This window comes from Dipodomys spectabilis, unplaced genomic scaffold (genome assembly GCF_019054845.1).
Source record: "Dipodomys spectabilis isolate Male_0828 unplaced genomic scaffold, ASM1905484v1 ptg000095l, whole genome shotgun sequence".
In the NCBI taxonomy this organism is placed as follows: domain Eukaryota; kingdom Metazoa; phylum Chordata; class Mammalia; order Rodentia; family Heteromyidae; genus Dipodomys; species Dipodomys spectabilis.
The window spans coordinates 1,872,564-1,899,783 of record NW_024870772.1 but is presented as its reverse complement, the minus strand read 5'-3'; the positions used below and the strand labels follow the sequence as shown (position 1 = coordinate 1,899,783).

Genomic DNA, 27,220 nt, shown 5'->3' with positions numbered 1-27,220 from the left:
ACTATATTCCTATCTCTAATAGAATAAGAACTCATTCTTGCTTTGTTCTCCTAAATATTTTTTTTTTCTGTACGAAAGCCTGGAAAGTCAATGGACCATATTCTTGTGTTAAAGCCTCTGGTTTAGTGCATGGCACTTGTATGATATTCGGAGAGCAGCCTTTCTCTTTGCACAGGCTTGACAGGCAGACATGGCATGCTTCAAGGGGATATGCAACAAACACCAGATTATTGGCAGTGAACTTTCTACAAATATTAATAACAGGAATGATTGGTGACCATAGTAAATCTTAATCAGATTTCAAATGTTTGAGAAAGGAACTCAGATTTCTCATGATCACCTTCCTAAATGTTATAAAGCTAAACTTACACTTTATTCAAATACAGTATTTTTAATGCACAGGTACTTATAGGACTCCATGTGAAATAGTTTATAAAGTGGGTGCCTTTATCAGTAAATTTTCAAACTATTATTCTAATACATAAACGTCTTGTCTCCATTCCACTGCTTGTCTGTGTTTTTAGATATAGTTCACATACCACAAATACACCCTTAAGGCATTCAATTAAGTTGCTTCTAGTTCATTCACAAACCTGTATATAGATCACCACCATCTATTTCCTGTTTATCCTTTTTTTATTATTTAAAAAGTGGAAAGTAATATTTTCATTGATAAATATCATTTGGTCCTTAGGTAGTTCTTTTGCAGAAAGTTGAGTCCATAATTTTCAAATGATGATAGGACTGTATCAACCAGAGTTTCACACAGTTTCAATAACAGCAGCAATTTCCTTGAACTGTCTGTAAAAATTCTGAAGAGAAAGAGGAAAAGTATTAATTTTATAGAATAGTTTGGTAGTTCCTTTAATTATATGTGGGTATATATAACTTATTTTTTGTATTGAATGTTACACCTGAAATAATAGTTGCTAAGAGGAACAAACTGGTACAATTCGGTATTTAAAGCAAAAATATCATTGTAGATTGAATAATTAGCTCATGACTGAACTTTTTAAACCTTTGAGAAAGTTTGTTGAAGATCACACCAGGGAGATTTATTAAACGTTTATTAAACATTGAACACTGTTCCCTCTAATTCCTTTGGCATTCATTCATGTTTAAAAGCTATTTATCAGGCTGGGAAGGTGGCTCAGTGGTAGAGCGCTTGCTTTGCATGCATGAGGCCCTGGGTTCGATTCCTCAGCACCACATAAGCAAAAAGAAAAAAGCCGGAAGTGGCGCTGTGGCTCAAGTGGTAGAGTGTTAGCCTTGAGCTGAAGAGCTAAGGGACAGCGCCCAGGCCCAGAGTTCAGGCCCCACGACCCGACCGAAGAAAAAAAAAAAAAAAAAAAAAGCTATTTATCTTGGTCTCTAAGGAATTTTTTTCTTTTTGTAATGATAAAGATGTGCTGTTTGGCTTGCAGTCTTACAGTGAACTGAAAAAAAAAAAACATTGAACACTGTTTTAAACTCTGAAGATAAAAACAAAAATATTGCTTAGAGGGGACCTTAAATCATTTTAAACCTGGTGAACAGACTACATTTCAGAGTAGCAGGGGTTATCTTGTATGGGTTTGATTTCAATAAAATAGACCAACATTGGCAAAATTTTACATTTTAGTTCATTTCTTTATCACTTGATAAGCTGGTATAATGTTCTCCTGTAAAAACTTTTTAGTTTTTTAATTTCCCCCTACTGACAATATCACACATATATATTTTTTTAATGGGCCAAGAAGGACCCCTATCTGTAATATTCTGCTAGAGAAGATGAAAAATTCCTAAAAATGGTAACCTAGAATGATTAGAATAATTAAACAGCACAGTATACATATTCAACACATTTTATTAAAATTAACTTCACAAATGCCAAAAAAACAAAAAAAAACTAGATCTTGTGTTTACTAATTACTTGTAAGGCACATCAATTTATAAAGAAAAGTATTGAAGTTTTTTTTGTTTTGTTTTGTTTTTTGGGGGTCCGGTGATGGGGCCTGAAATCTGGGCCTGGGCGCTGTCCCTCAGCTCTTCAGCTCAACGCTACTTCCAGCTTTTTTCTTTTTGCTTATGTGGTGCTGAGGAATCAAACCAAGGGCCTCATGCATGCAAGGCAAGCGCTCTACCACTGAGCCACCTTCCCAGCCCAGCATTGAAGTTTTTAAAGTAGAAAATATACTTTAGTTCAATGAATTAAACCACAAACCTGAAATTGAGGAATTGTCATTTCAAAGGACTTGTTCTTTACTTGGCCAGAGTGATCTGCCACTTTTAGCATTACTGCAACATAAGGATACTTAAGTGATCTGCAGCTGTCCGAGCTCACAGCCATACCGAGTTTCCACTGAAAATCTATAAGCTTTAATAATAAAACAGCACAAAGCAGCTCATTAGAAATAGCACGGCCTACAATGCAGGTTGTAAGTTCAATGGTACTGCACTCACACCCAACTTTTAGTTTCAATGCAGGTGACAGTGAAAGAAAATTCTAGGGAAATAATTATTCAACCAAAATGGCAGAGAAGAAATAAATTTAGAAAATAGCACTGCCATCATTTAAAAAAAAGTCTCTCCTAGATGTATAATACAAGTATGCCAATAAAAGATATGCCAATACTGTTGCTTCTGAACAGGCTTAAATTTCTTCTGTCACTTCAGGGTACTCCAAATGCTTGGAACCATCTTTTATCTCACTTTCCCACCTCCTAAGCCTTTAACTACTGCACACCTGAAAGCCCTTACATAGAAGACAGATCAATCACTTGAGCCTCATAGTTTGTTGAGGCATGTGTAGAAACCATGCCAGCTTCTTTGCTCACTGTAGTCCTCAAGGGCAAAGCATACATTAGAACAATAGTGATGAGTGTTTTTCAGATTTCATCAGTGTTCATGATGGATGCCTGCCAGGTGACGTACTATACAGTTTACATACACTGAATGTCTCAATGAATCACAATATTATAGGTTATTATTTTCATTGTGCAGATGACAAAAACCCAGGTTTAGAGAGCTTAGGTAATGTGCATAAGATCACACTTTTCCGGAATTGGAACCAAAGTCTGACTCCAAATGTTATATACTTAGATTATATTAATTATTGTCTCCCTCAACACTCTTTTACCTAGTTTTTTATCCTGACTGCTTAGTCTTGCCATAGCATAAAACAAAATTGGATACGTGCAGCTTTTAATACTGACTCTAACATCTAAGTCTGAATGCACAATTCTGTCTGCTTTATTTCCAAAACTACACAGGAGACGGGTACAGAGTAGGCACTCAAATCATACTTGTCAACAGACTGACATGTCGTTACCACAAGAAAGGTTTGCCTTGTGATTTCACTTCTCTGAAAGACACAGATGAGTTCAATTCAGATTTCTAGTTTGTCTTTCTTTTATAAAACGCTGGCTCCCATGCTCCCTCAGCTTTCTCGATTATGGCTGGCATTCTACTGCTTGAGCCACATATCTGCTCAGCTTTTTGCTAGTTAATCAGGGACTTTTCGGCCTTGGTTGGCTTCTAACAATGTCCTACAGCTCTCCACCTCCTGAGTAGCTAGGGCTTCAGATGTTTCACATTACAGTGATCACATAAAAGCAGAATACTTGGTCTGTACTCTGCGCTAGGGCAAATGGAAGCTAAATCAGAGTGACCGGGGTATCATCGCAAGTGCAAAAGGCAGCACACCCGCGCAGGGTCACAGGATCGCGGGCGCGGTTTGACTAAGTTTGGATCCATCTTCCGACTGGCCCGACCGCCGGACCCCGGAGGAGACTGCCAGAACCGGGCGGGGAGGCCGCTCACTCACCTGGCTGGTGACCTGAAACGAAAGCAGAAAACACAACTTGGGGAACGCTCTTTCTTGCTCCAGCCCCCCCCCCCCCCCCCCGCCAGATTCTTCTTCCCAACCGGGACTCACTTCGGACTTAGCATCTAGTACCGGCTCTCGGCCCCCAGACTCCTCCATGGCAAAGGGCACGGCGCCCCCGCCGTGGTCGCGGACGGATACGCCCCGCTGCCAGCACTTCCGATTCCACTTCCGCCCCGCGCGGACAGGCCCACGCAGCGAACGTGGTGGGGGCGAGAGGGTGGAGGGAAGAAATAGAAATCTGTTCCATTCAGCTTTTGCCCGTAAACATCAGATTTACGGATTTGTGTATATTTTTCAGAAAGTTTTGTGAGGAGAAAGACTGGATAAAACTTAGTGTGTGCCTTTGGGACATGAAGCACTCATGAAATTTCGGGTGCCGCCTCCCCCATCTTTGGCGGGTTGGGCTCTTCCAGTCTGAGGCTCGCGTTGCAGAGTCTGCGCAAGCGCAAACCTGTGACAGCGCCGATCTGGGTTTGAATGGGGCGCCCGGAGACGTCCGCGGTCGTAGATTTTTGTTTCGAGATTGAGATGTGAGAATGATAGTTATGTGACGAGCTTTCCTCACCGTGATTTACTTTGTTCTCTTCCCTTCTGTCCGCTACACAGTCCCGCCCCAAACATCAACCTGACTACATGGGTCCCTTCTCATCCCCAGATGGATCCCTCCCAAAATGGTAGCTTGAGTTTTTTTAACCTTGCCACCTTTTGTTTTTAAATTAAAAAAAAAAAATCATCAGAAAAGCGGGAAAAAATAGCACATTGAACATCGTTGTCCACTCATTGGCTATCACTGTTGTACACATTTGCTTTAGCACTGCATGCATGCAGGGTGCTCCATCCCTGAGTATCTATCATCTAAGAATAAGGACCTGCTCCTAACTAACCACAGCCCTGGAGACTCAACATTGATTCAATATTATTTACCTAATAACTAGGAAAACTAAAAGTTCACCAGTTGTCTCAACAATATTCTTGACAATACCTACCCCAAACAAAATCAGAATAGAGTCGAGAGCTCCACCTGAATGTAGTGTTTATTCTCTAATCTAGAGCCACACTGGTAAGTTGGCAGAGTAGTGTTCCTCACTGGTAGAGGACCTGCTTTTAGACTTTAAGTTGTTGGCCAAACTTAATTCCCTGCAGTTCTTTTTCTCTTGCTCATTTTAGGTGATGATTGTCAGTTTCTATAGACCATTCATATTTTTCCCCCTTGTGCTTCCTACCCTAGTCTTTAAAACCAACCATTGTGAATCACATGGGAAAGAGGAATCTATCTTGCCTTCAATCTCAACTCTCAGAAAAAGACTGATCTGTTTCATTACTTGCCCACCCTTTGGATTTAGGTTGATAGATTAGTGTTTTATTCTGTGCCTCTCTGGTATGTCTGTAAGGGACAGTACTGTGTGATTGGTCAAGTCATTTGCAACAACAGGGATGAATGATGAAGCCTACTAGAGAGAGAGGTACTGATGATGTAACACATCTCAGATGAAAAACTCAAGTGAAATGAAAACAATGTCTTCTGAACTTTTTCTATACTGTAGATACAGCTGTTGATACCATACTGTGTCAACAGATGTAGTAGACAGAAAGTGGCCCTCCAAAGAGAGTTACTTCCTAATCTCCAGAATCTCTGTTTCTAATGTTCTATGGCATAGAAGGAAATTGCTAAGCAGCTGAATTTAAAAGGAGGAGATATTTCTGGATTACTTAAGTGTGAGCAATATTGATGACAAGCATCCTTAAATGTGGGGTGTAGAGACAGATGACTTAAGAGTCAGAAAGAGTGTGTCACTGTGATGCCATGTGACAAAAAACTCATCAGCCTTTGTTGAATTTATAGATAGAGGGAGACTAAGAACCAAAAAATGCAGCTGCTTCTAAAAGCTGGAAGAGTGGGGTGGGGAAATGGATTATCCCATTGATTCCAGAAGAAGCATGGCCCTGTCTCTCTCCTCTCTCTCCCCCCACTTCTCTCTTCTTCTTTTGTCAATCAGGGGGCTTGAACTCATGGCCTAGGAGCTGTCCCTGAGCTTTTTTGCTAAAGACTAATGCTCTACCACTTTGAGCCACAGCACCACTTCTGTCTTTCTAGTGGTTAATTGCAGATAAGAATCCCACAGATGGGCTGGGAAGGTGGCTCAGTGGTAGAGCGCTTGCCTTGCATGCTCGAGGCCCTGGGTTCGATTCCTCAGCACCACATAAGCAAAAAGAAAAAAGCCGGAAGTGGAGCTGTGGCTCAAGTGGTAGAGCACTAGCCTTGAGCTGAAGAGCTGAGGGACAGCGCCCAGGCCCAGAGTTCAGGCCCCACGACCGGACCCAAAGAAAAAAAAAGAATCCCACAGGTTTTTCTGCCCAAGCTGGCTTTGAACTGCAGTCCTCAAATCTCAGCCTCCTGAGTAGCTAGGATTACAGGCGCAAGCCACTGCTGCTCAGCTGTCAGATTTTTTTTTTTGCCAGTCCTGGGGCTTGAAGTCAGGGCCTGGGCACTGTCCCTCAACTTCTTTTGCTCAAAGCTAGCACTCTATCACTTGAGCCACAACACCACTTCTGGCTGTTTCTGTTTATGTGGTGCTGAGGAATCAAGCCCACGTATTCAAGAATGCTAGACAAGCACTCTACCATTAATCCACATTCTCAGTCTCAGCTGTCAGATTTTATTGAGCTCTACATGATAGGAAAACAAGTCTATTTTATCTTAAATCACTGAATTTGCAGATTTGTTATAGTAACATTAGGAAACAAAGGTAATGGAGGAGATCAGTGAAGTGCTGGGAGCTTTAAATCAACCTTGGCTGAAATCTAAGTCCCTCTTCCATCACTATGCTGGGTGACTTCAGTAAAGTTAGTCTTTCTGAGCATACTCCACCCTCCTCACAGCAGTCTCCACCCAGTACCTGCAAAGAGCCAGGCTGGAACCAGCAAACACTGCAAGTGGTACTATAACTCAAAGTGGTTCAGTGCTGGCCTTGAGCAGAAATGCTCAGGGACAGTGCCCAGGCCTTGAGCTCAAACCTCCTTGAATACCAACTGGGACAAGCCATCCCAACAACGAGCACCTAGACTAAGCCAGTCTGGGGAACAAGGGACCATGGAGAGGAGTAAGAGGAGATGATGTCACATCAGCAACTTTGTGCCTGCCCTTTCAAAATTAACCAGAGCCGGGAGGTCAATAGAAGTAAGAAGCCTGCCCATCCAATGTCTATACCTGTCTACCTATTAACTAGACAGGAATTTATATTCTTGCCTTTGCTACCTGACTTCTTCACTATCTAGTCACCAGATGTCAGAAGTAGCTAGGGACATTTCTACCAACATTTTCAGCCCCAAGTCCTTCCTCTTGCCATTTATTTGCTCTCTGGTATTTTTTTCCAGCCCCTCAATGCCTCATGAGATTTCTCCAGACTTCATCTAAGGACTCATGCCATCAAAGGACAGCTGCTGCTGGCTGCCTTCTCTGGGTGGGGACCAAATTCCAGCCTTTTACCCCTAATGTCAATGCCCCTTGTCAGCAGGAAGTAGCCAGAGAGAATCTACGCCCTATTTCATGATTATTAAAAGGCTAGAATGTAAGGTCTGCTCCTGGATGGCCAGCAGACTCCACCCTCCTCACAGCAAAGTCTCCACCCAGTACCTGCGTTACCTAGGCAACTGACACACCTGGAAGAGGTCACATCTGCATCCGCTGAGGTCACATCTGAATTTGATGTGGCCATACCTTTCTCCACCCATACCCTAGATAAGGCCTAGCCCAGGCCCAGATGCCCTCTTTTCTAGCTCTTTTCTCTTTTCTAGCTCTTTTCTCTTTTTTCTAGCTCTTTTCTCTCTCTTTCCCAGCTCTCCCAGCTCTCTTTCCCAGGCCTTTCCCCATCGTGTGGTGGACCAAGATGGCCTGGTGCCAGCCAGAACGATGAATAAACCTACCCCTTACCTGAATACCACGTGCGTGGTACTGTTCTTACTTGGCTAACTCTTTTTAAAAACCTAACAATTAGTATTTGTCACTCAAGGTTTCTATTAAAGTATAAATGGCATTATGTATAGATCATACAGAGAAGTTCCTCAACAAGATAAGTCCTGAATAAATACTATTATAAATAGCTATTGCTATCATCATCCTGATACTTGATCCTCCACAGAAGTTATCTATCACATAGTCTTTTCATTTTAAACATGAGAAAACAGAGTTTCCAAATGCTAAGCAACATCATCTAGCCCCCAGGAAAAACTTTAATCTTGTTTTAATTTAAAGTCTATGCACTAATTTCAGCGGCCTCCAATGAGATTCCAACACTCTGGTGTACTTGAAAGCCTTCCTAACTGCCTTTTATAAAATTTATTGCTATTATAAAAGTGATGTACATAAATCAAATAAAGAGTATATTTCTTTTTTGAAAATGTCACCCCTTCCCTCATTCTCTCCCAGTTTCCCCTCCCATCTATACCCAAAAGGTGTAAAGTTTATTTTTCACACAGTGTCCAGTGAGTACCATTGCTGCATTTGTTCACCCTTTGTCCCTCCATTTCTGTGCCTCTCTTTACACTTCTAACTGCTTTTTGCTGAAAAAAAGTATTGTGTCGGTACTGCAGGCTATTAACAAAATATGAGCACTGTGTGTGTGTGTGTGTGTGTGTGTGTGTGTGTGTGTGTGTGTTATGGTTGCCATGGTTTGGTGATAATTGACAGGTACCATAGAGAAAGATGCAGAACTGGGGAATGAGCATGATAACACCTCCAGCATCCTAAAATTCATTGCCTTTGGACTGAATCAGGCCTATCTTATTATAGATATGATGCCTATTACCTATTATAGCGAACAACAACAAAGAAACTATGCCAGAAGCTCTGGAATGTCACCTGACCAAGCTAGTCAGTTTCACTGCAAGACAATAGCTTTCAAACTTTGGCTTAAAGGGACCTTCCAGATGCTTAAAAAAAAAATAAGATGACACAATAGAGGAGGTGCTTGGTTTATGGAAACACAGCAAGGTTATGATACTCATGATTTATAGTCAAGTGAGGAGAATTTGTATTATTTCAGGCTGAGGACAGATGAGGGCAAATTATACAAGGCTTTGGAATGTTTCTAACCACATGAAGGCTATGTTTAGTGCTGTCAGTTTGGCCATGAACATAAGATCAAGGCAGATGACAGGGTACGTACACATGCAGCAGAGTGACAGCAGAGACATTTTCCTCCTGAGATAATGCACTGACTTATCAAGGTGGTATGCCTTGAATGGGCTAGAGGTGAACCAAGATCCATCTCTTAGCTCTAGGGACAGCTGGGTGGACCTGAACCTAGAAGGCTTCCTGGGCTGGCTGCAACTGTGATGACAAACTTATAATAAATGGTGAAAACTCATGATTTCCTTAGCTCTCTTTCTGTGTGTGTGTATGTGTATGTGTGTGTGTGTCTCTCTCTCTTTCCTCAGCTCTGAGTAGCTGGGTTAAAAATGTCTGGTACTGTTGAATTTGATCACATCTTAAACATGTTTTGTCCCAAGTTTAACAAATTAAAATTATACTGCACATCCTATCAGCTGACTTCTTCCAGTGATGGTTACCAAAATAGCAGTTGTGACTAAAGTCATTTTTACAGGAGCATGAATGAATGTAGAGTTCATAGTTATGAGAACTCATAGCTATGAATACCTCTGGCTCTGTACTTAGTATGTTTAATTGCCATTTAACATGTCTTTAACAATAATTCTGTGATTTGGCATAACAAAGAGTAACCAGTTATGAGATTAAACATGATGACAAAACAGTGGGTCGGTGCAGTGATACACGCCTATAATCTGAGTAAATGTAAGTATTTCCAAAGTGAAATACAGGTTAGGTACCTGTGAGCTTCTGGTCACATCATTTTCATCAGCTGATCAATATAGAATCTTGCTTTTTGTGTACTTCTTTGGAAAGACACAAGATAAATGGTAGACTCATTGACACTGAACTATGGCCAACAACATGAAAACTCAATGCTTATTTAAAAATACATTTGTTCTGTATAGTACATCTTAATTTTTTTATTCACTTGGGAATTGTGGCAGCATTGGAACTATACCCTGGTGCTATTCTAATCAGGAAATTCACCAACAAAAAGCACTAAGGCGGTGTGTGTGGCAGGGGAGGAGGTGTAACACTAAACAGATCATGAAAAGGAAACTAACTTTTTATTATGAATACTGGAACAAAAAGTTAGTATTGTGCCTGGCTGAAGGATGCCATTTTAAGAGGGTTCCAAGTAAGGGTCATGAAAAAATACATTGATATTTGGCCCTATCTCTGATTTGAAGGAGTTAGAGTTGTCTATGGTGCATTAGGGTGTTACATGGAGTATTATTCAGGCCATAGAGGAGAATCATAGTATGGAAATTCCGAGATCAGGAGTAAGACCATTCTTAAAGGTAAGTGATTGTAAAACTTACCTCCAGGCATGCCACTGTGCCCTAGTAAAGACTAAGAACCTTCAAGTATAGTTGCCATGGTATGCCAACTGCTGCCAGAGTTGTGTAATCACAATATTTGATGGATATAGCAACAGTCCATCAGGTAGATAAAGAGAAATAAGAGTCAATGGGTTGGAAATACCAATGAAGTATAGGAATAGTTGACAGAAAAGAACATGACTAGCAGAGTTGGAAGTTCCCTAAGAAATGAGAGCCCCACCTCCCCGAATTCCCTCTTTTGTTTGAAGAACAGTAATACATATTCTAGGCTATGTCAAACTTCTGGGGTCATGACCCATGACTCTTGCTCATCAAACCCATTAGAACAGTATTTCTTTTTTTAAATTTTTATTTATTTTTTATTGTGAAAATACTTACAGAGGGGTTACAATTACATGGGCAAGATAATGAGTACATTTCTTTAGAACAGTATTTCTTGAATCTGCTTCTGTCTCTCCATGTCTATGATAGATACTGCCTTAAATCTCTCAGTATTTTTCCTTTGCAATTTTCTCCCATTCTTGGCAAATATATTTTTATGTATTTGATCATATCATTCATTGCTAAAGAAAAATGTTTTTAATGGTGCTGGGGAGCAAACCCAGGGCTTTATGTATGCTACTCAAATGGTCTACCACTGAGCTACTTCTCTAGCCTTATTACTTTAATATTTTGGACAATCTACTATATATCAGCCCCAGAGAATCAATGTGTATTTCAGATTTTTTTTTGACGGTCGTGGGGCCTAAACTCTGGGTCTGGGCACTGTCCCTCAGCTCTTCAGCTCAAGGCTAGCGCTCTACCATTTGAGCCACGGCACCACTTCCGGCTTTTTCTGCTTATGTGGTTCTGAGGGCCTCATGCATGCAAGGCAAGCACCCTACCACTGAGCCACCTTCCCAGCCCCAATTTCAAATATTTTAATATGCGTTTTTCCTGCTTATAAACCTCTAGTATCACTTGTAACAAGGCTCTACCGCTATAGACTACTTTCCCTTCTGCAGAGAATTCTGCTGGCCTGGCTACTGTCTATTACTATCTATGAAGGGTTTAGTCCAGGAATCCACTTTCTCTAAGAAGCCTTCTGGACATTCTTTCCCCTTTGTTCTTCTCTACCTGTAAATACAGAACAATTCACCCCACCACTACATATGTACCATATTTTCTTGTGACTTGCCAGCCTTTACTGTAGGTTTGTTTGTTTGTTTTCTTGCCAAGCAGAGCCGAATATATACATATATATTCCGCTCTGCAAAAGCATGTAAGGACAACGCATCACTTCTGTACCGTTATCCTGGAGCAGAGGACCACAATTGCAAGGAATCATCCTGTGCCTTGTTGCATTTGATGGCTAGCGTCCTGGTACCTCCTGGCAGAATAGGACTCAACTCCGCGCCCCCTAGCGCCCCGTTCTTGCACTGCAACCAAGGGAAGGCGCCAGCAAGCACGCGGTCTTAGGCCAACACGTGGCGCATGCGTAGAACGCAAGCGCTCAGTTTGGTTAGGAAGAGCTCAAGTGTGAGGGGAGCTCACTGTCAATTTAGAGGTTTTCTTTTTCTCAGAACAAGGATGCCAGCCCTCCTTCTCTTTCATGTGGGTGTCCATAGGCACCATAAGACCTGACATGTCTCTCTGTAGTTAGGGATGCAGCGGTCGGGGCCCGCCGGGCGCCCCTCCGTCCTGCGGCACCCCTGCGGCGGAGCGGTGGTTGGGGCCGTCCCGGGTCAAGGCGCGCGGGGGCGGAAGCGGCGGCGACGGCGGCGGCTGTCAGTGGCGGCGAGGGGCTGGGCGGAGCGGCCATGGAGGGTCAGCGCTGGCTGCCGCTGGAGGCCAATCCCGAGGTGAGCGCGGCTGGGATCCGAGTGCGGGGCGGCGTGGGGGAGAGGGGGCCCCAGCCGGGGGCCGAGGGAGCCGGGCTGCCGCAGCGGGGCGGCGCGATGGTGTCTGAAGCCGTGTTCTCTTGTGTCGTTTCAGGTCACCAACCAGGTGAGTGAGATGTCCGTCGCTGGGGACCCCGGCGTCCGGGCCGCCCTTCTCGGCCTGCTTCCCCGCCGGCATCGCCTGCACCTCCGCCACCCGCCCTTGTGTGTGTGCTGGGGGGGAGGGCAGGGGTGGGGGGCGTCTGGAGCTGGATTCTTTAGGCCCTCTGGTTACCTGGCTCCCCAGCCGGGTACCCGAGCCCGGGCAGCTCCCCACCCTCCTTCGTCCCCACCCCCAGACCTGAGCCTCCAGGGAAGGACTCTGGCCTCACGCCTTGTGTTCTGGTCCCTCCTTCTCCGTGTGGACTTATTCCATTAATTTTCCTCCCTCAGCATCTTCATCTCGGGTGACTAATTTGCCAACCCTTCACCTGACACCAAGCTGGGTGAACTCGCCCACCCAGTCCTGGTAATCTCCTCCACCGCCTGTGCTGTGAAATCTTCCCTCCAGTCATTTCTCTCTTGCCCCATCGGGTCACCTCGCTTCCCCGCCACGCCCCCTTTCTCTTCCCGTCCTGGGTAGGTGGGTGGGAGGGGGGAAAACTACTTTTTGACGCAGCTTAGCTTAATACCTCCCCCACGTCGTACTTTTCAGAGTTTGTTTGGGGTGGGAGGGATGCAGGGACCGCTTGCCACGGCTTTGGATTTCCTCAGGAGTGTCTGGTCTTCCCCTGTTAAAATTGTCCATGCCCGTTTTATCACAGGATATGCTCTCTACCTTCAACCGTCCTTTTCAACATCAAGGACTAAAAACTTATTCTATACTTAAAAAAATGACTGTGTGCTTTAAGAATTTCTGAGGCTGGGTGGGGTGGCACAGCACTAATCCTAGTATTTTTTTCAATTATTGATTCTCCATCCCGCCCCCCCTCTCTGTTTTCCTCCCTCTCTCCTCCCCTATTATCGTTAAGTAGTTCTACACAGGAGTTGCTATTTAACAAAACAGTTAAAAGGACAGTATATCTTGATCAGTGTTACCCCTTTCAATATGCTTTCCCAGTGTTTGTTAACCCTGCACTCAGTAGGCAGAGGCAAGAAGATCACCATATTTAGGCCAGTGTGGGTTATAGAGCAAGATCTTGTCTCAAAAAGCCAAAATAAAAATATAAGTTAGCATTTTGTTTTCAAAAGTGTAAGTAGAGTATTTCAGTGTAATCCTTTGTTTCTTATTTAGAATATTGTATATGTAATTATTACTTTTTAATCTCCTTGATAACCTAAAAATCTACGTTGTGTATTATTCTGTTCTTACTATTTCCTATGGATACTGCTTTTTTTTTTTTTCTTGACCAATACCACACTATTTTGATTACTCTAGTTTTATAGTAAGTCTTCCCTGTGGCAGATACTATGAATCCTAATTTTGATCTTTTCCAAAATTATTTAGGCGCCTGGCTTATGCCTATAAGCCTAACTACTCAGTTATTTTGCCTTTATATATTTTTGAATTAGCTTACCAGTTTCAGTTAAAGTCCTGTTGTAAACTGGTTGCTGGTGGCTCATGCCTATGATCTTAGGAGGATATGAGATTCTCTATTCAAAGACAGCCGTGGTAATAAAGTCCAAGACTCTTTATCTTCAATTAACCACCTGAAAACCATAGCCCTGTTGTGATTTTGGTGGTGAGTGTGTGATCTCTACAGATACACTTTGGGAAAGTGTCTTAACAATACTGACTCTTATAATCTATACAGGACTCATGCTTCATTTACATAGGTCTACTTTATTTAAGCAGGGTTTTGTAGTTCTAGTGTGTAGCTCTTAGACATATCTTGTTTATATTTGTCTCTGGTGATTTTTGAGTGTTGTTGTAAATTGCACTTTTGAAAAACAGTTTTGAGATGCTGTATATAAAAATAACATTAAAAATTGAATTAGTGATATTTGCAATGTAAGAGGGCTTCATTGTGATATTTCTGTACAAAAGTCATGTACTCTTTGAACATATTTATCCCCTCTTCCCCTCTACCTTCTTACCATTTATCCCCTTTCTCTGTCCCCTGTTCAAACAGTGTTTGGTGGATTTCACTATGCTATCATAAATCGTGTGTGTGTGTGTGTGTGTGTGTGTGTGTGTGTGTGTGTGTGTGTGTGTGTGTGTGTGTGTGTGTGTGTGTGTGTGAGTGACATCCTTTAAATACCTCTTTCACCCCTTCCTCCTTCCTGGTGGTCCCCTCTTAGATATCCCCTGGTTATAATCATGATTCATTAACATTGCTATTGTTGACACCAGCATTTTAGGTCTATACAAGTAAGTGACAACATGACATATAGCATTTTGAGCTTGGCCTGTCTGCTCAATCTGATGAATTCTGGTTGCATCTATTTTCCTGAAAATCACTCAGTTTCAATTTTCTTTGTGGAAGAGTAATATTTCATGATGTGTGCGTGTGAATGTGTATTTTGTGCATGTATATGTATTTATCCATTCGTCAGTTGTTGGACACTTTGATTCCACAGTTTGGCAATTGTGAACTGAGCTTCAATGAACATGAATATGAAGATACATGAATGTGTTTTTCTGATATACTGGATTTAGTCTCCTTTTGTTATATGCCCAAGAGTGGTATGACAGAGTTATAAGGTAGGTCTATTTTTAGATTTTTAAGGAACCTCCATATTGTTATCTATAGTGGTTGCAGTACTTTTACATTTGCACCCGTAATGTATGGGGGTTGCTTTTTTTTTTTTTTTGACCACCTCCTCTCTATCTTTGATGTTTGTTTTCTTGATGATTGCCATCCTGGGTGAGGTGAGATGGAATCTTAGTCCAGTTTTAATTGCATTTTTTTTTTTTATGGCTAAGGATATCGACCATTTTTTTACAGGTTAACCATTTGTATTTCTTTTGTGAACTCTATTCACTTTATTTGCCCATTTACCAATTGGATTATTCTTTTGCTATTTAACTTTGGAACTCTTTGTATATTCTGGATATTAATCCTCTATCGATTGAATAGCTGGATACAACGTCATATATTAAAGAAATTGGTTGCTGGGCGCTGGTAGCTCACGCCTATAATCCTAGCTACTCAGGAGGCTGACATCTGAAGATTGAGGTTTGAAGCCAGCCTGGGCAGAAAAGTTCCCATGAGACTCATGTCTCCAATTAACCACTCAAAAACCAGAAGTGGTACTGTTGTAGAGCACTAGCCTGAGCATAAAGAAGCTCAGGGACATTGCCCAGGCCCTGAGTCCAAGCCCTACAACTGACTGAAATAAAATGGTTAAGTTTATACCTTATTTTAGAGGACCATTATGAATGATTGTGTTCCTGATTTCCTTTCTCATCCTATTTATTGCTGATATATGACAAAGCTACTGTAAAAAGCTATTTTTTAAATGTTATCAGATACAGTGCAGCTATATATATGTGTGTGTGTATATATATGTATATATATATGTAAAGGTATAATATATTCTGATCAAGAACTTCATATTCACATATTGAAAAGGTGACTTATCATTCATAAACCAATCACTTATCTACTTAGGAGGTTGAGGTTGGAGAATCCCACTTCAAAGCCCGGGCAGACAAATCCACACTTGTTTCCAGATAACCAGCAAAAGCCAGAATTGGAAGCATGGCTCAAGAGTAAAGTATTAGTTGTTAGTGAAAAGGTCAGGTGAGAGCTCAAGGCCCTGAGTTCAAGCCCTAGTACTGGCACCAAAAAAAAAAAAATCGGTCATATCAGTAGACTTAAAAAACAAAACTTTACTGTTTTAATGAATATAAGTTTATAACTGAGAACATGTTTTGTGACTCAGTTGTTTATTTGACCTCATTTGATATTGATAAGCTAAAAAAATATTCACTCATTCCATTAAGGAAATATTTTGAAGGTGTCTTTCATAATGTCAGTTGTCTGAACAGCAACAGTTATGCGTTGATTTGTTGTTGGTCATGGGGCTTGAACTCTGGGCCTGGGTGCTGTCCCTCAGCTCTTCAGTTCAAGGCTAGCGCTCTACCACTGGAGCCATAGCACCGCTTCTGGTTTTCTGAATGGTTTATTGGAGATAAGAGTTTCATGGACTTTCCTGCCCAGGCTGCCTTTGAACCCTGATCCTCAGATCTCAGACTCCTGAGTAGCTAGGATTACAGGCGTGAGCCACCAGCACCTTCCGTTGATGTTTTAAGAGATTTATTGTTTTGTGCTTTTGATGTAATGGAAACGCAGAAACAAGTAAATCATTATGTTATAGGAACAATGAAAAAAATAGTGTGGGGCTGGGAAGGTGGCTCAGTGGTAGAGTGCTTACCTTGCATGCATGAGGCCCTGGGTTTAATTGCTTAGCACCACATAAGCAAAAAAGAAAAAAGCCGGAAGTGGCACTGTGGCTCAAGTGGTAGAGCGCTAGCCTTGAGCTGAAGAGCTGAGGGACAGCGACCAGGCCCAGAGTTCAGGCCCCATGACTGGACCAAAAAAAGAAAAAAAAAGAAAAAAAATAGTGTTATGGAAACCTAATAGATTGGATAGTAACAGGAGCCTGAGTCCTCTCTGAGGTGACATAAACAGCAAAAAGTTGCTACTGAGTATTTGATTGATTTGATCGTATCTTATGTCTGACATGCTTTTGTATGCTTCAGTTTTGAATTTTTTTCTTAATTGGCCTTGGTGGTGTGTGTATGTGTATGTGTGTGTGTATTCTGTAATCCCAGCACATGGGAGGCTGAGGCAATAGAACTGAATTCAAGACCAGCTCGGGCTATATTATATAATGAGACTCCATAAATTTTTCTTTTTCTTTACTAAAGGAATAATGTAGTTTTTCTTTTCTTCCCTTCCTTCCTTCCTTCCTTCCTTCCTTCCTTCCTTCCTTCCTTCCTTCCTTCCTTCCTTCCTTCCTTCCTTCCTTCCTTTTCTTTCTTTTTTTCCTTTCTTTCTTTTTTTGTTTTGTTTTTTTTCTGGTTCTGGGGCTTGAACTCTTGAACTGTCCTTGAGCGTTTGTGCTCAAGGTTAGTGCTCTGCCACTTGAGCTACAACTCCACTTCCAGCTTTTTGGTGGTTAGTTGTAATAGACTTTTCTGCCCAGGCTGGCTTTGAACTGTATTCCTCAGATCTCAGCCTCCTGAGTAGCTAGAATTACAGGCATCAGCCACTGGCACCCAGCCAAAAATGTGGTTTTAATAGGAGAATATGCAGGTAACTAAGGCATAGTTCATTTTGTGATTAGTTCTTTATTCTCTAATGTGTTTTATACAGAATAGAAAATGAAAAGAAATGTAATGACTTTTATTTGTAGACTTAGTAAACTCTAATGATACCCATCCTCACCTTTTCTCTTTTTGTTTTTGTATTTTTTTTAGACAAATTGCATGTATTTTAGGAGATTAGGAGTGATTACAAGAAATTGAGAAACTGAGGTACAGATAGATTACACAACTTCCGTTGGTCTTAGAAGTAGTATATTTGGTGATTAAGATATTTAGTGTTTTGTGTTTTTAATCCAGAGAAAAGTATGTACTTACCTACTGAGCCTGACGTACCTGGCCTGTCCCCATCTTTTCCTTATTTGCTGAACCTAAGAGGATCATAAAATATCTTGTCACCATCTGGTAGTTGTGTGTCTCACTGACTTAGTTTGAGCAAGTACTGTTTTATTCTGTAATGCTGATTGGTGCTGTACAAGACCAGAACTGGGAAAAGTGAAAGAAAAAAAGAGAGAAAGAAAGAGGGAAAGAAAGATTGAAAGAGGGAAAGAGAAAGAAAGAACGAACGAAAGAACGAACGAAAAGAGAGAGAAAATTTCTCACCTCCTCTGATTACTTTCAGGTATTGTCATCATTATTACTCATTACTTCCAGTGCTCATGTCTTAACATGACTCTTCTTCTCAACTGCCCTGTTTTGAAGAGGCCATAGTGTATCGATATGATTTTTAAATCTCTGCTCTGGTTGGGCATGGTAGTTTGCACCTGTAAATGCTAGCTATTTGGGTTGCTGAGACTGGGGGGGATTATAGTTCCAGGTCAGCCCAGGCAGAAAAAGTCTGAGAGATTTCATCTTTATGGAAGAAGCTGGGTGTGGTCATCTATGCCTGTCATCTCAGCCGTGGAAAAGTGGAGAAAATAGGAGACCATTAGAGTTCAGAGAGGGGTTGGGGATATTGCACAGTAATGCAGAGTGAGTGTGTATATTCAGAATGTGGAAGGCCTTTGTAACAGTGATTTTTTTTTTTCTGTTTTTAACTTTTTCCTTTTTGACTTTATTTATGGGTAAATAATTTTCCCTAGTGCCACATTTTCTTTATCCATTCATCAGCTTATGGACACCTAGGCTGATTTCATGTTTTGACTATTGTGAAGAATGCTGCCATAAACCTGGATGTGCAGGTGTGTTGACTATACATTGACTTAAATTCCTCTGGATCTGTTTCCAGGAGTTGTTATAGCAGGGTCATATGGTAGTTCTATTCTGTTTGCTTTTTTTCCATTTTTTTTTTCTTTCTTTTTTTGGCTGGTCCAGAGGCTTGAACTGAGGGCCTGGGCACTGTCCCTGAGCTCCTTTTGCTCAAGGCTATCATTCTACCACCTGAGTCATAGTGCCACTTCTGACTTTTTCTCTTTATGTGGTACTGAGGACTCGAACCCAGGGCTTCATGCATGCTAGGCAAGAAGTCTATTTCTAAGCCATGTTCTCAGCGTATTCTCAGTTTTTGTCTTTGTTTTTAAAGACTCTCATATTGATTTCCATAGTAGTTACACTAATTTACATTCTTTTTTTTAGTATTTGGAACTCTGTACATATCCTGGGTATTAATCCTTTATCTGATGAGTAGCAGATTTTTCTGCCATTTTGTACATTTTCTTTCTTTCTTTTTTTTTTTTTTTTTGTTGGTCATTGGGCTTGAACTCTGGGCCTGGGCGCTATCCCTCAGCTTTTCAGCTCAATGAGAGTGCTCTATCACTTGAGCCACAGTGCCACTTCTGGTTTTCTGAGTAGATAAGAGTCTCTTGGGCTTTTCTGCTCAGGCTAGCTTTGAACCGCGATGCTCAGATCTCAGCCTCCTGAGTAGCTAGGATTACAGACGTGAGCCACTGACACCTGGCCATACATTTTCTTTGGATTCTGGAAATTGTTTCTTTTCTGTTCAGAAGCTTTTTAACTTGATGCAGTTCTATATCCACTTTTATGATATTGACTAATGTTTTAGAGTATTATGAAAATTAGTGAGCTAATCAGTGAGAATATTTTGTTTGCTTTAGGACTCAGAATTTAAACTAGAAAATCCAGAAGACTAGTAGGAGAGGTTCCCTTTCTTCTGCTTGATATGAATAAGATGCTTTTACTTAAGTATGTAGAGGTGATTTTCTAAATAAATAAATACACACACACACACACACACACACACACACACACACACACACACATATATAAAATTTGTGAGTAGTTGGGAAAAATTTTGGGGAATACTGTACCTGCCCTGGCTAGCTTCAAACCACAATCCTCATATCTCAACCTCCTGAGTAACTAGGAGTGAGCCACCAGTGCCTGACTTAATATATTTTTTTGTGTGTGTGTGTATATGTGTGTGTGTGCTTGTGTATGTGCCCCAATCCTGGGGTTTGAACTCAGAGTCTAGGCATTTACCCTGAGCTTTTGGACTCAAGGCTAGCATTCTACCATTTGAGCACACATCTCCACTTCCAGCTTTTTGGTGGTTAACTCGAGATAGGATTCTGCCCAGGCTGGCTTTGAACTGTGATCCTCAGATCTTAGCCACTTAGTATCTGGGATTGCAGGTGTAATACTGGTGCCTGGCTTCATCCTATATTCTTGAAGTAAAAATAGAGTGATGCATTCTTTTAAATTATGTTTTATTATCTTTAAGCAGTCGTACAAAGGAGTTACCATTCAACAAATCAATTTATAAGTCAAATGCATCTTTTTAAAAAATTCTTTATTGTTGTAAAGGGGTTACAGAAACATAAGTCAGATAAAGAGCACATTTCTTTTTGAACAATGTCACCCTTTCCCTTGGCTCTCCCAGTTTCCTCCTCTTGTCCCCTGTGTAGTTCATTTTCTTTTTGCCTTTAATTTAAATTTTATTGTAAAGATTATGTACAGAGGGCTTACGTTTACATAAATAAGGTAATGAGTACATTTCTTTTTGAACAGTGTTATCCCCCTCCCTCGTTTTCTCCCACTTTTCCCCTGCAGGTCCCCTACACCCCCCCAAATTGTAAAGTTCATTTCCAACATAATGTCTAGTGACTATCACTGTTGAATTGGTTCACCCATTGTCCCACCACTTCTGGGATTCCCCTTTCCTTGCCCAAATCAGATAAACTTATATACAAGACAGAATACAGAAAAAAAAAACTGACAACAGGGAATAAACCAAACAAGGAAGAAATAACTGCAATCAGTACAATAAAAAAAAAACCTTGTTCCATTTCTTGGAGTTCATTTTGATAAGTATCATTTTATATGTTATATGTGCATAGCTATTGAGCCATTGTGATCTCTCCTAAGAATATCCTCCTTTGTTCACAGTGTTCAAATCCTTACAGTACTGTTTAATCATGTCTAATTGTAATTATATGTCTTTTACTATCCATTGGATTAACTTGTAGATTTGTAGATATATTCTAGTTATTACAAATGAGGGAAATAATGCAGCCTATATTTCTTTAGGTCTGGCTTGCTTTGCTTAATATTATATTTTCCAAGTCTTTCCATTTCCTTACAAATGGGGCAATGTCATTCTTTCTTAGGATGCATAGAATTCCACTGGGTGTATATACCACATTTTCTTGATCCAGTGTGGGCTTCTTCGTGATCATTTGGGTAAATGCCCAGGAGCAGGATTGCTGGGTTTTAGGGAAACTCTCTGTTTAGTCTTTTGAGGAACCTCCATACTCTGCTTTTTAGAGTTGCTGAACAAGTTTACATTCCAACCAAAAGTGTAGTATCATTTCAACATCTGTTATTTCTAGTTTACTTGATAACAGCCATTTTAACTGGGGGGAGGTGGAATCTCAATGTTGTTTTGATTTGTGTTTCTTTTATGGCCAGAGATGTTGACCATTTCTTCATGTGTCTGTTGACCATTCTTATTTTGTTCAGAGAAGTCTAAGTTTTTAGCCTACTTGTTAATGCGGTTGTTTTTTTGAGGATTTGTTTTTTGGGGGTTTAATTTTTTGAGCTTTTTTTTTTTTTTTTTTTTTTTAGTATATTTTAGATATGTAGCCTTTGTTTGGTGCATAACTAGTAAAGATCTCCCATTCTATGGGCTTTCTGTTTATCTTGCTAGCTATGTCCTTTGCCATGCAGTAACTCTTCAGTTTGATGCAATCATTTATCCTCCAGCCTTTCTTTAATTTGTTGTGTTTCTGGATCTTTATCTAGGACCTGTGCCAAGGAGTCCTAGTGTTAATATTTTCAGGGTATCTGGTCTTACAGTGAGGTCTTTTATCCATTTGGAATTGATTCTGGTGCAGGGTGATATATAAGGATCTAACTTCAGTTTTCTGCTGGTGTATAGCCAATTCTGCCAGCACCATTTGTTGAAGAAGCTATCTTTCTTCCATCCTGTATTTTTCGTTCCTTTATCAAAGATTAGGTGACTGTAGGTCTGTGGGTTCATTTCTGGGTCTTCGGTTCTGTTCCATTGGTCCTTAGGCCTGTTCTTGTGCCAATACCAAGCTGTTTTTCTAACTACAGATTTGTAATAGAGTTTGAAGTTTGGTATTGCTATTTCTCCAGCACTGTTCTTCCTGCTGTTCGCTGGCCTTCTATTATTCCATATGAACTTTTGGATTGTTTCTTTTGTATCACTGAAGAACGTTATTGGGATTCTGATGGGGTTTGCATTGAATTTATAAATAGTTTTGGGCAGTACTGCCATTTTCACGATGTTAATCCTCCCCATCGAGGAGGATATGGGGAGTTTCTCCACTTCCTTAAACTGCTTTAAGTCAAATTTATCTTTCCTGTCATCATTCTCTCCGTTTCATCCTACCTCTCCCCTTAATTTTCTTAGTTTCATAGGATATGCATTGAATATTATGGCTGCAGTCCACCACCACCCCCATTTCATTTGCCTACCCTCTTTCCATTGACCTTCACCTGCACACACATCTTTAAATTGCCAGTTTCCTGGCCTTCATTTTTGTATTCATTTGGTATTCATTCACTGTGAGTTAGGTTTCATTTTTTTGTTTTTTGTGCTTGTCCTGGGGCTTAAACTCAGAGCCTGGGCACTTTCCCTGAACTGTTTTGTTCAAGACTAGTGCTGTATCACTTTTGCCACGGTTCTACTTCTGGCTTTTTGGGTGGACATAAGAATCTCATAGACTTTTCTGCCTGGGCTGGCTTTGAATCATGATCTTCAGATCTCAGGCTCCTTAGTAGCTAAGATTACAGGTATTAGCCACTGGCAGCAGGCCAGTGAGTTAGTTTTTCTAAAGAATTACACCACTTGAATTCTCCTCTACAAATACCATGCTTTGATTAATACTTTTATGTACGTTTGCATTCTATCCCATATATATTTATTTATATATTTATAAATTAGATCTAGCTTTCATATATGAAAGAAAACATGCATCCGTTGTCTCTTAGCCTGATTTACTTCATGTAACATTTTTTTCCAGGTCCATCCATTTCTTTGCAAAAGATGCAATATTTTTCATAATGCATAAAATTTTATTGAGTATACAGACCATATTTTCTTGATTCATTTGTCTATTGAAGGGAATTTGGACTGATTCCATACCTTGGCTGTGGTGAATAATGCAACAGTGAGTGAACATGGTTGTGCATGTGGCTGAAGCCACAGAGTAAACTATATCTTGATGTGTAATCTTTCGGATAAATGTCCAAGAGTGATTTTGCTAGATCATAGGGTAATTCTATGTTTAGTTTTTGGAAGAATTAGCAAACTGCTTTCCAGAGTAGTGTACCAGTTTACATTCCCACCAATAGTGCATTAGGGTTACAGTTATGCATTTTTAATATGACTTTTGTTTCCTGTGTTCCTGTTTCTTAGCCTATCATCTAAAACTTCATTTGTGATGGTATATAAAAGTCATCTACTTCTTTCAATATAAATATTATTCTCATTGTTTTTCTTTTTCACATTATGATAGATTGTGTTCTCATGTTTCATTTTCCAATAAAATCATTAGAGTTTTAAAAACTACGTTTACGTGGCAGTAGTTTTACAGATGTAATTGAAGCAATGGGATTGAGTAAGTTTCACGGTGTCTGTACTAGAGGTCAAGAGGCCTGTTGTTTACTTCTAATCACAAGCATTTTCTGGTATTCACATAAGGGGATTGTTTCAGATTACATGACTTTTTGTACACTGAGATATTAATTAGCTAACTAAATTTCACTCATTGCTTTTGGTAAGCAGGATAAGCTATTGACTTAAGTAAAATCTGTTAGATAGAATAATTCATTGTTTACTAGAACTTTGATATTCTGCCAGATCAACTTGTATATATTTGTTCTAATTTTTTTTTGGGGGGGGGGTCTGGTTGTGGGGCCTGAACTCTGAGTCTGGGCGCTGTCCCTCAGCTCTTTCAGCGCAAGGCTAGCACTCTACCACTTGAGCCACAGCGCCACTTCCGGCTTTTTTCTTTTTGCTTATGTGGTGCTGAGGAATGGAACCCAGGGCCTCATGCACGCAAGGCAAGCGCTCTACCACTGAGCCACCTTCCCATCCCAACTTGTATATATTTGGTGAAGCACTGGGTTATACATAGAATTCCAAAGAAATAGATTTTGAAAAATAAGACTTGTTTCATAAGTTATGTTATATGATACGAACTACTCTCTCTTTGTACCCTATTCATGTTAAACATGCCTTATTGCATCTCCTCAAATTTTTATGGTCTCCTTGACAAATAAAAGCTATGTATATTTATCATGCACACTTGCGTTTTGATGTATACTGATTTTTAGACTCCTATTGAACATTAGTTATATTTGTATTACATTATCTTTTATGTATTAGATACATGGTACATACTTATTGATCATTTCCCTGTTAATAATTTATTGGTTTCTTTTTATCTGTTAACATTTTGTTCTGCTTTTGTTCTTTTATTAGTTTCTTAAACAGTTAGGTCTACATCCTAACTGGCAATTTGTTGATGTTTATGGGATGGATCCTGAACTTCTTAGCATGGTACCAAGACCAGTGTGTGCAGTGTTACTTCTCTTCCCTATTACAGAAAAGGTAACTATTAAATAAGAGGAGGTAGAGTTTCCATTAAACATAAAGTATTTTTTAAAATTAAAAATGTGATCTTTGGCCTGGCAGATTCTGCATACAATCAGGCAGTCTAAGAAATTAGGAAATTTTAATGTTTTAATGGTATGTAAAGTTTTATTTATAGATTGGCAATAAAATCCTAAGTTAGATTTTAACCTCTGTTTTTTTTCTTTTATAAAATATGGTTCGTCGGGGGCCAGTGGCTCATGTCTGTAATCCTAGCTACTCAGGAAGTTGAGATTTGAGGATTATGGTTCAAAGGCACCCCAGGAAGGAAAGTTCATGAGACACTTATCTTCAGTAAACTACACAGAAAAAGCTGGAAGTGGCACTGTGGCTCAAGTGGTAGAGTGCTAGCCTTGAACACCAAGAAGTTCAGGGACATAGCCTAGACCCAGAGTCCAAGTTCAAGCCCCAAGACCAGCAAAAAAAAAAGTTGTTTGCCTCAACTATGTTTGAGGTGACATTTAATCATCTTTAACATTTGTATTTATGGAGATATTTTAAAAATGTTGAGTATTACAACCATCTTAAATCTGTTAGAAAGTATATGAATAACTGATATTATTAGTTCTTAATATACAAGATATATAAACATTATGTTTGTAAAAACAAACCTCTTATTTTAAGCAGGTAGGGAAAATGACAACATGCATTACATTATTTTCAAAATAACCTCTATTTGGATGACTTGTAGTAAGCTCAAATATAGTTTAATTGGCAGATTTAGAATGTGTCAGCTATTCTTAGGTCTCTGTGTCAAAGTCATTAGTGTCTCCCTATTTCTACAATGATGTCACATATCTGTGTGTATGTAGAATTTTAAATGTATTTCTTAAACAGTTTTAGAATCTTCTGATTTTTATTTTTAATCTTAGACATAGTAGGATTAACTTACTAATTGTAAAAGTTAGAGACATAAGTATTTAGGAAGATGTAAGAGAAATGCGATATTGATAATTTGATGTGTACATGCTTAAGTAAATCTATTCTTAAGGAATAAATGGAGCCATTGCTCCATTACTCACGGAAATTTAGAATTAAGCTCTACTCAGTCCTGGACATTCCTGGATTGTTTTGGTATCATAAACAACTAGTCTCACTTCAAAATATGTAAGATTAAAATAGTTTCCTCTTTATTTAATAAAATATATGGTATTTATATATATGGTATTTATATATGGTATTTATCATATTCCTGGAAATTTAAAGTTAGTAATTTCTTTTTTTATTAAATATATAATTTTTTATTGTAAAAATACTGTACAGAGGATAAAGATAGTAATTTCTTAGTAATGATGAAACATCTACTTTTAGACCAAACATATTAGACCAAACATCTACTTTTAGTACGAAGGGTATGATTATGCTGAAATTTGTAGAAGAGTTAAGACAAAAATCTTAAGTTTAACAGTATTTTAATCTTGTGTTATTTTTGCTTTTTTATTACAAAAATAACAATAGATAATCACATTAATATATACTGGAGAATAATATACATTTAATCATGGACAGATTTCTACGTCAGAATATGATGCTTCATGGTATTCCATTAAGATATGCCATAATTTATTAACCAAATCCTATTGGATGGATATTTAGAGTATTTCTCTGTTGTATTGTGAGTGTGCAAATGTGTGCATAATTGTACTTTTTGTGTGTGTGGTGCAAGAGCTCAAACCCAGCTAGCACTAATGATCATGTTAAACAAGCTCTCTACCTCTGAGCTATACCCTCATTTGTACATTTTTTTATATCCTCAATTGTACACTTTAAAGGTTGTATCCTAAGCCATACTCTTACAAAGGAAATTACTTATTGAAGGTTGTGAACATTTGAAATATTAGTACATATCATTACGTGTCCTTTGTCATGATTATATGAATGTATACTATGAATGTAATATATGTACATATGTATATATGTATATGTGAATGTAATAATAGCACATTAAAAAAAAGTTGGACACAGTGGCATAAAAATGTAATCTCATCTACCTGAGAGGCTAAGGCAGGAGGATCACTTAAGCCAGGAATTAGAAGCAAATGGGGGACGTAGTCAGATGAGACCCTTGTCTGAATGGATGCATGCATGCATACATTAATACCTTTTCAGCTCTATCTTTAGGGTTCCTGGGTATTACTACTTTTCTCCCCCCAAAACTATTGTTGCTATAATAGATGTTATTTTACTTTAAACCTTTTCTTGAATTAAAATGTATATATAAATTTATTATTTATATATTTATTATATCTTTTACGTTTTTTTCTGTATAAACAGAACTTTTTGAATGTCTTGTTTTTCACATGTAGACTTTTTTTTTAAATAGTATGAAGTATTCAGAACAGAGGAGGAAGAAAAAATAAAATCTCAGGGACAGGATGTGACTTCATCAGTGTATTTCATGAAGCAAACGATCAGCAATGCCTGTGGAACAATTGGACTAATCCATGCTATTGCGAACAACAAAGACAAGATGAACTTTGGTAAGTAATTTTTTTCCCTTACTGCTATTTTCCCCTTCAAATATGTTAACTTGATTGAGCAGTAGAGGGTGCTGTAATCCTTTCTTTCAAAATATAAAATAAAGCATTTCCCTCTCTTTTTTCTTTTCTATCGGGAATGTATACAACTTATGGAAGAAATATCAGTACTTCCTTTCTCTTATATTGTTAATAAGCAGGCTTAGCAAA

At 39.5% G+C, this 27,220-nt stretch overlaps 2 protein-coding genes across 6 annotated transcripts in view; one reads left to right on the top strand and one right to left on the bottom strand.

The window, feature by feature from the left end:
* Window positions 1-617: 617 nt before the first annotated feature.
* On the bottom strand, window positions 618-4,034 carry Commd6 (COMM domain containing 6). Of its 4 annotated transcripts, none has more exons than XM_042685859.1 (4): window positions 3,917-4,034; window positions 3,806-3,841; window positions 2,204-2,356; window positions 618-812 (listed from the first exon to the last, which is right to left on the bottom strand). In XM_042685859.1, the coding sequence occupies exons 1-4, from the start codon at window positions 3,962-3,964 to the stop codon at window positions 762-764; spliced, it is 288 nt and encodes a 95-aa protein (XP_042541793.1). In that variant the 5' UTR covers window positions 3,965-4,034; the 3' UTR covers window positions 618-761. The 4 variants fall into 4 exon arrangements, with proteins under 4 accessions (XP_042541793.1, XP_042541794.1, XP_042541795.1 ...); XM_042685860.1 differs by having other exon boundaries at window positions 3,806-3,817; window positions 3,917-4,031; XM_042685861.1 differs by lacking the exons at window positions 3,806-3,841; window positions 3,917-4,034 and adding an exon at window positions 3,685-3,776.
* Window positions 4,035-12,060: 8,026 nt separating this feature from the next.
* Uchl3 (ubiquitin C-terminal hydrolase L3) overlaps window positions 12,061-27,220 on the top strand; it is a 45,700-nt gene continuing 30,540 nt past the window's right edge. Inside the window, exons 1-4 of one of the 2 annotated variants that reach the window (XM_042685776.1) lie at window positions 12,061-12,162; window positions 12,296-12,307; window positions 24,363-24,491; window positions 26,857-27,013. In XM_042685776.1, the coding sequence (XP_042541710.1) occupies window positions 12,121-12,162; window positions 12,296-12,307; window positions 24,363-24,491; window positions 26,857-27,013 (340 nt within the window). In that variant the 5' untranslated portion in view covers window positions 12,061-12,120. The remainder of the gene's footprint in view (window positions 12,163-12,295; window positions 12,308-24,362; window positions 24,492-26,856; window positions 27,014-27,220) is intronic. The other variant, XM_042685775.1, reaches the window with a different exon arrangement.

What these genes read in the sequence shown, in the direction of transcription:
- Commd6 (XM_042685859.1), bottom strand. Translation starts at nt 3,964, where the DNA reads ATGGAGGAGTCTGGGGGCCGAGAGCCGGTACTAGATGCTAAGTCCGAA. An exon ending in CGTTTCAGGTCACCAGCCAG is followed by an intron (nt 2,357 to 3,805) that starts GTGAGTGAGCGG and finishes TTATTATTAAAG; the next exon opens with CTTATAGATTTTCAGTGGAA. An exon ending in TGACAATTCCTCAATTTCAG is followed by an intron (nt 813 to 2,203) that starts GTTTGTGGTTTA and finishes CTTTCTCTTCAG; the next exon opens with AATTTTTACAGACAGTTCAA.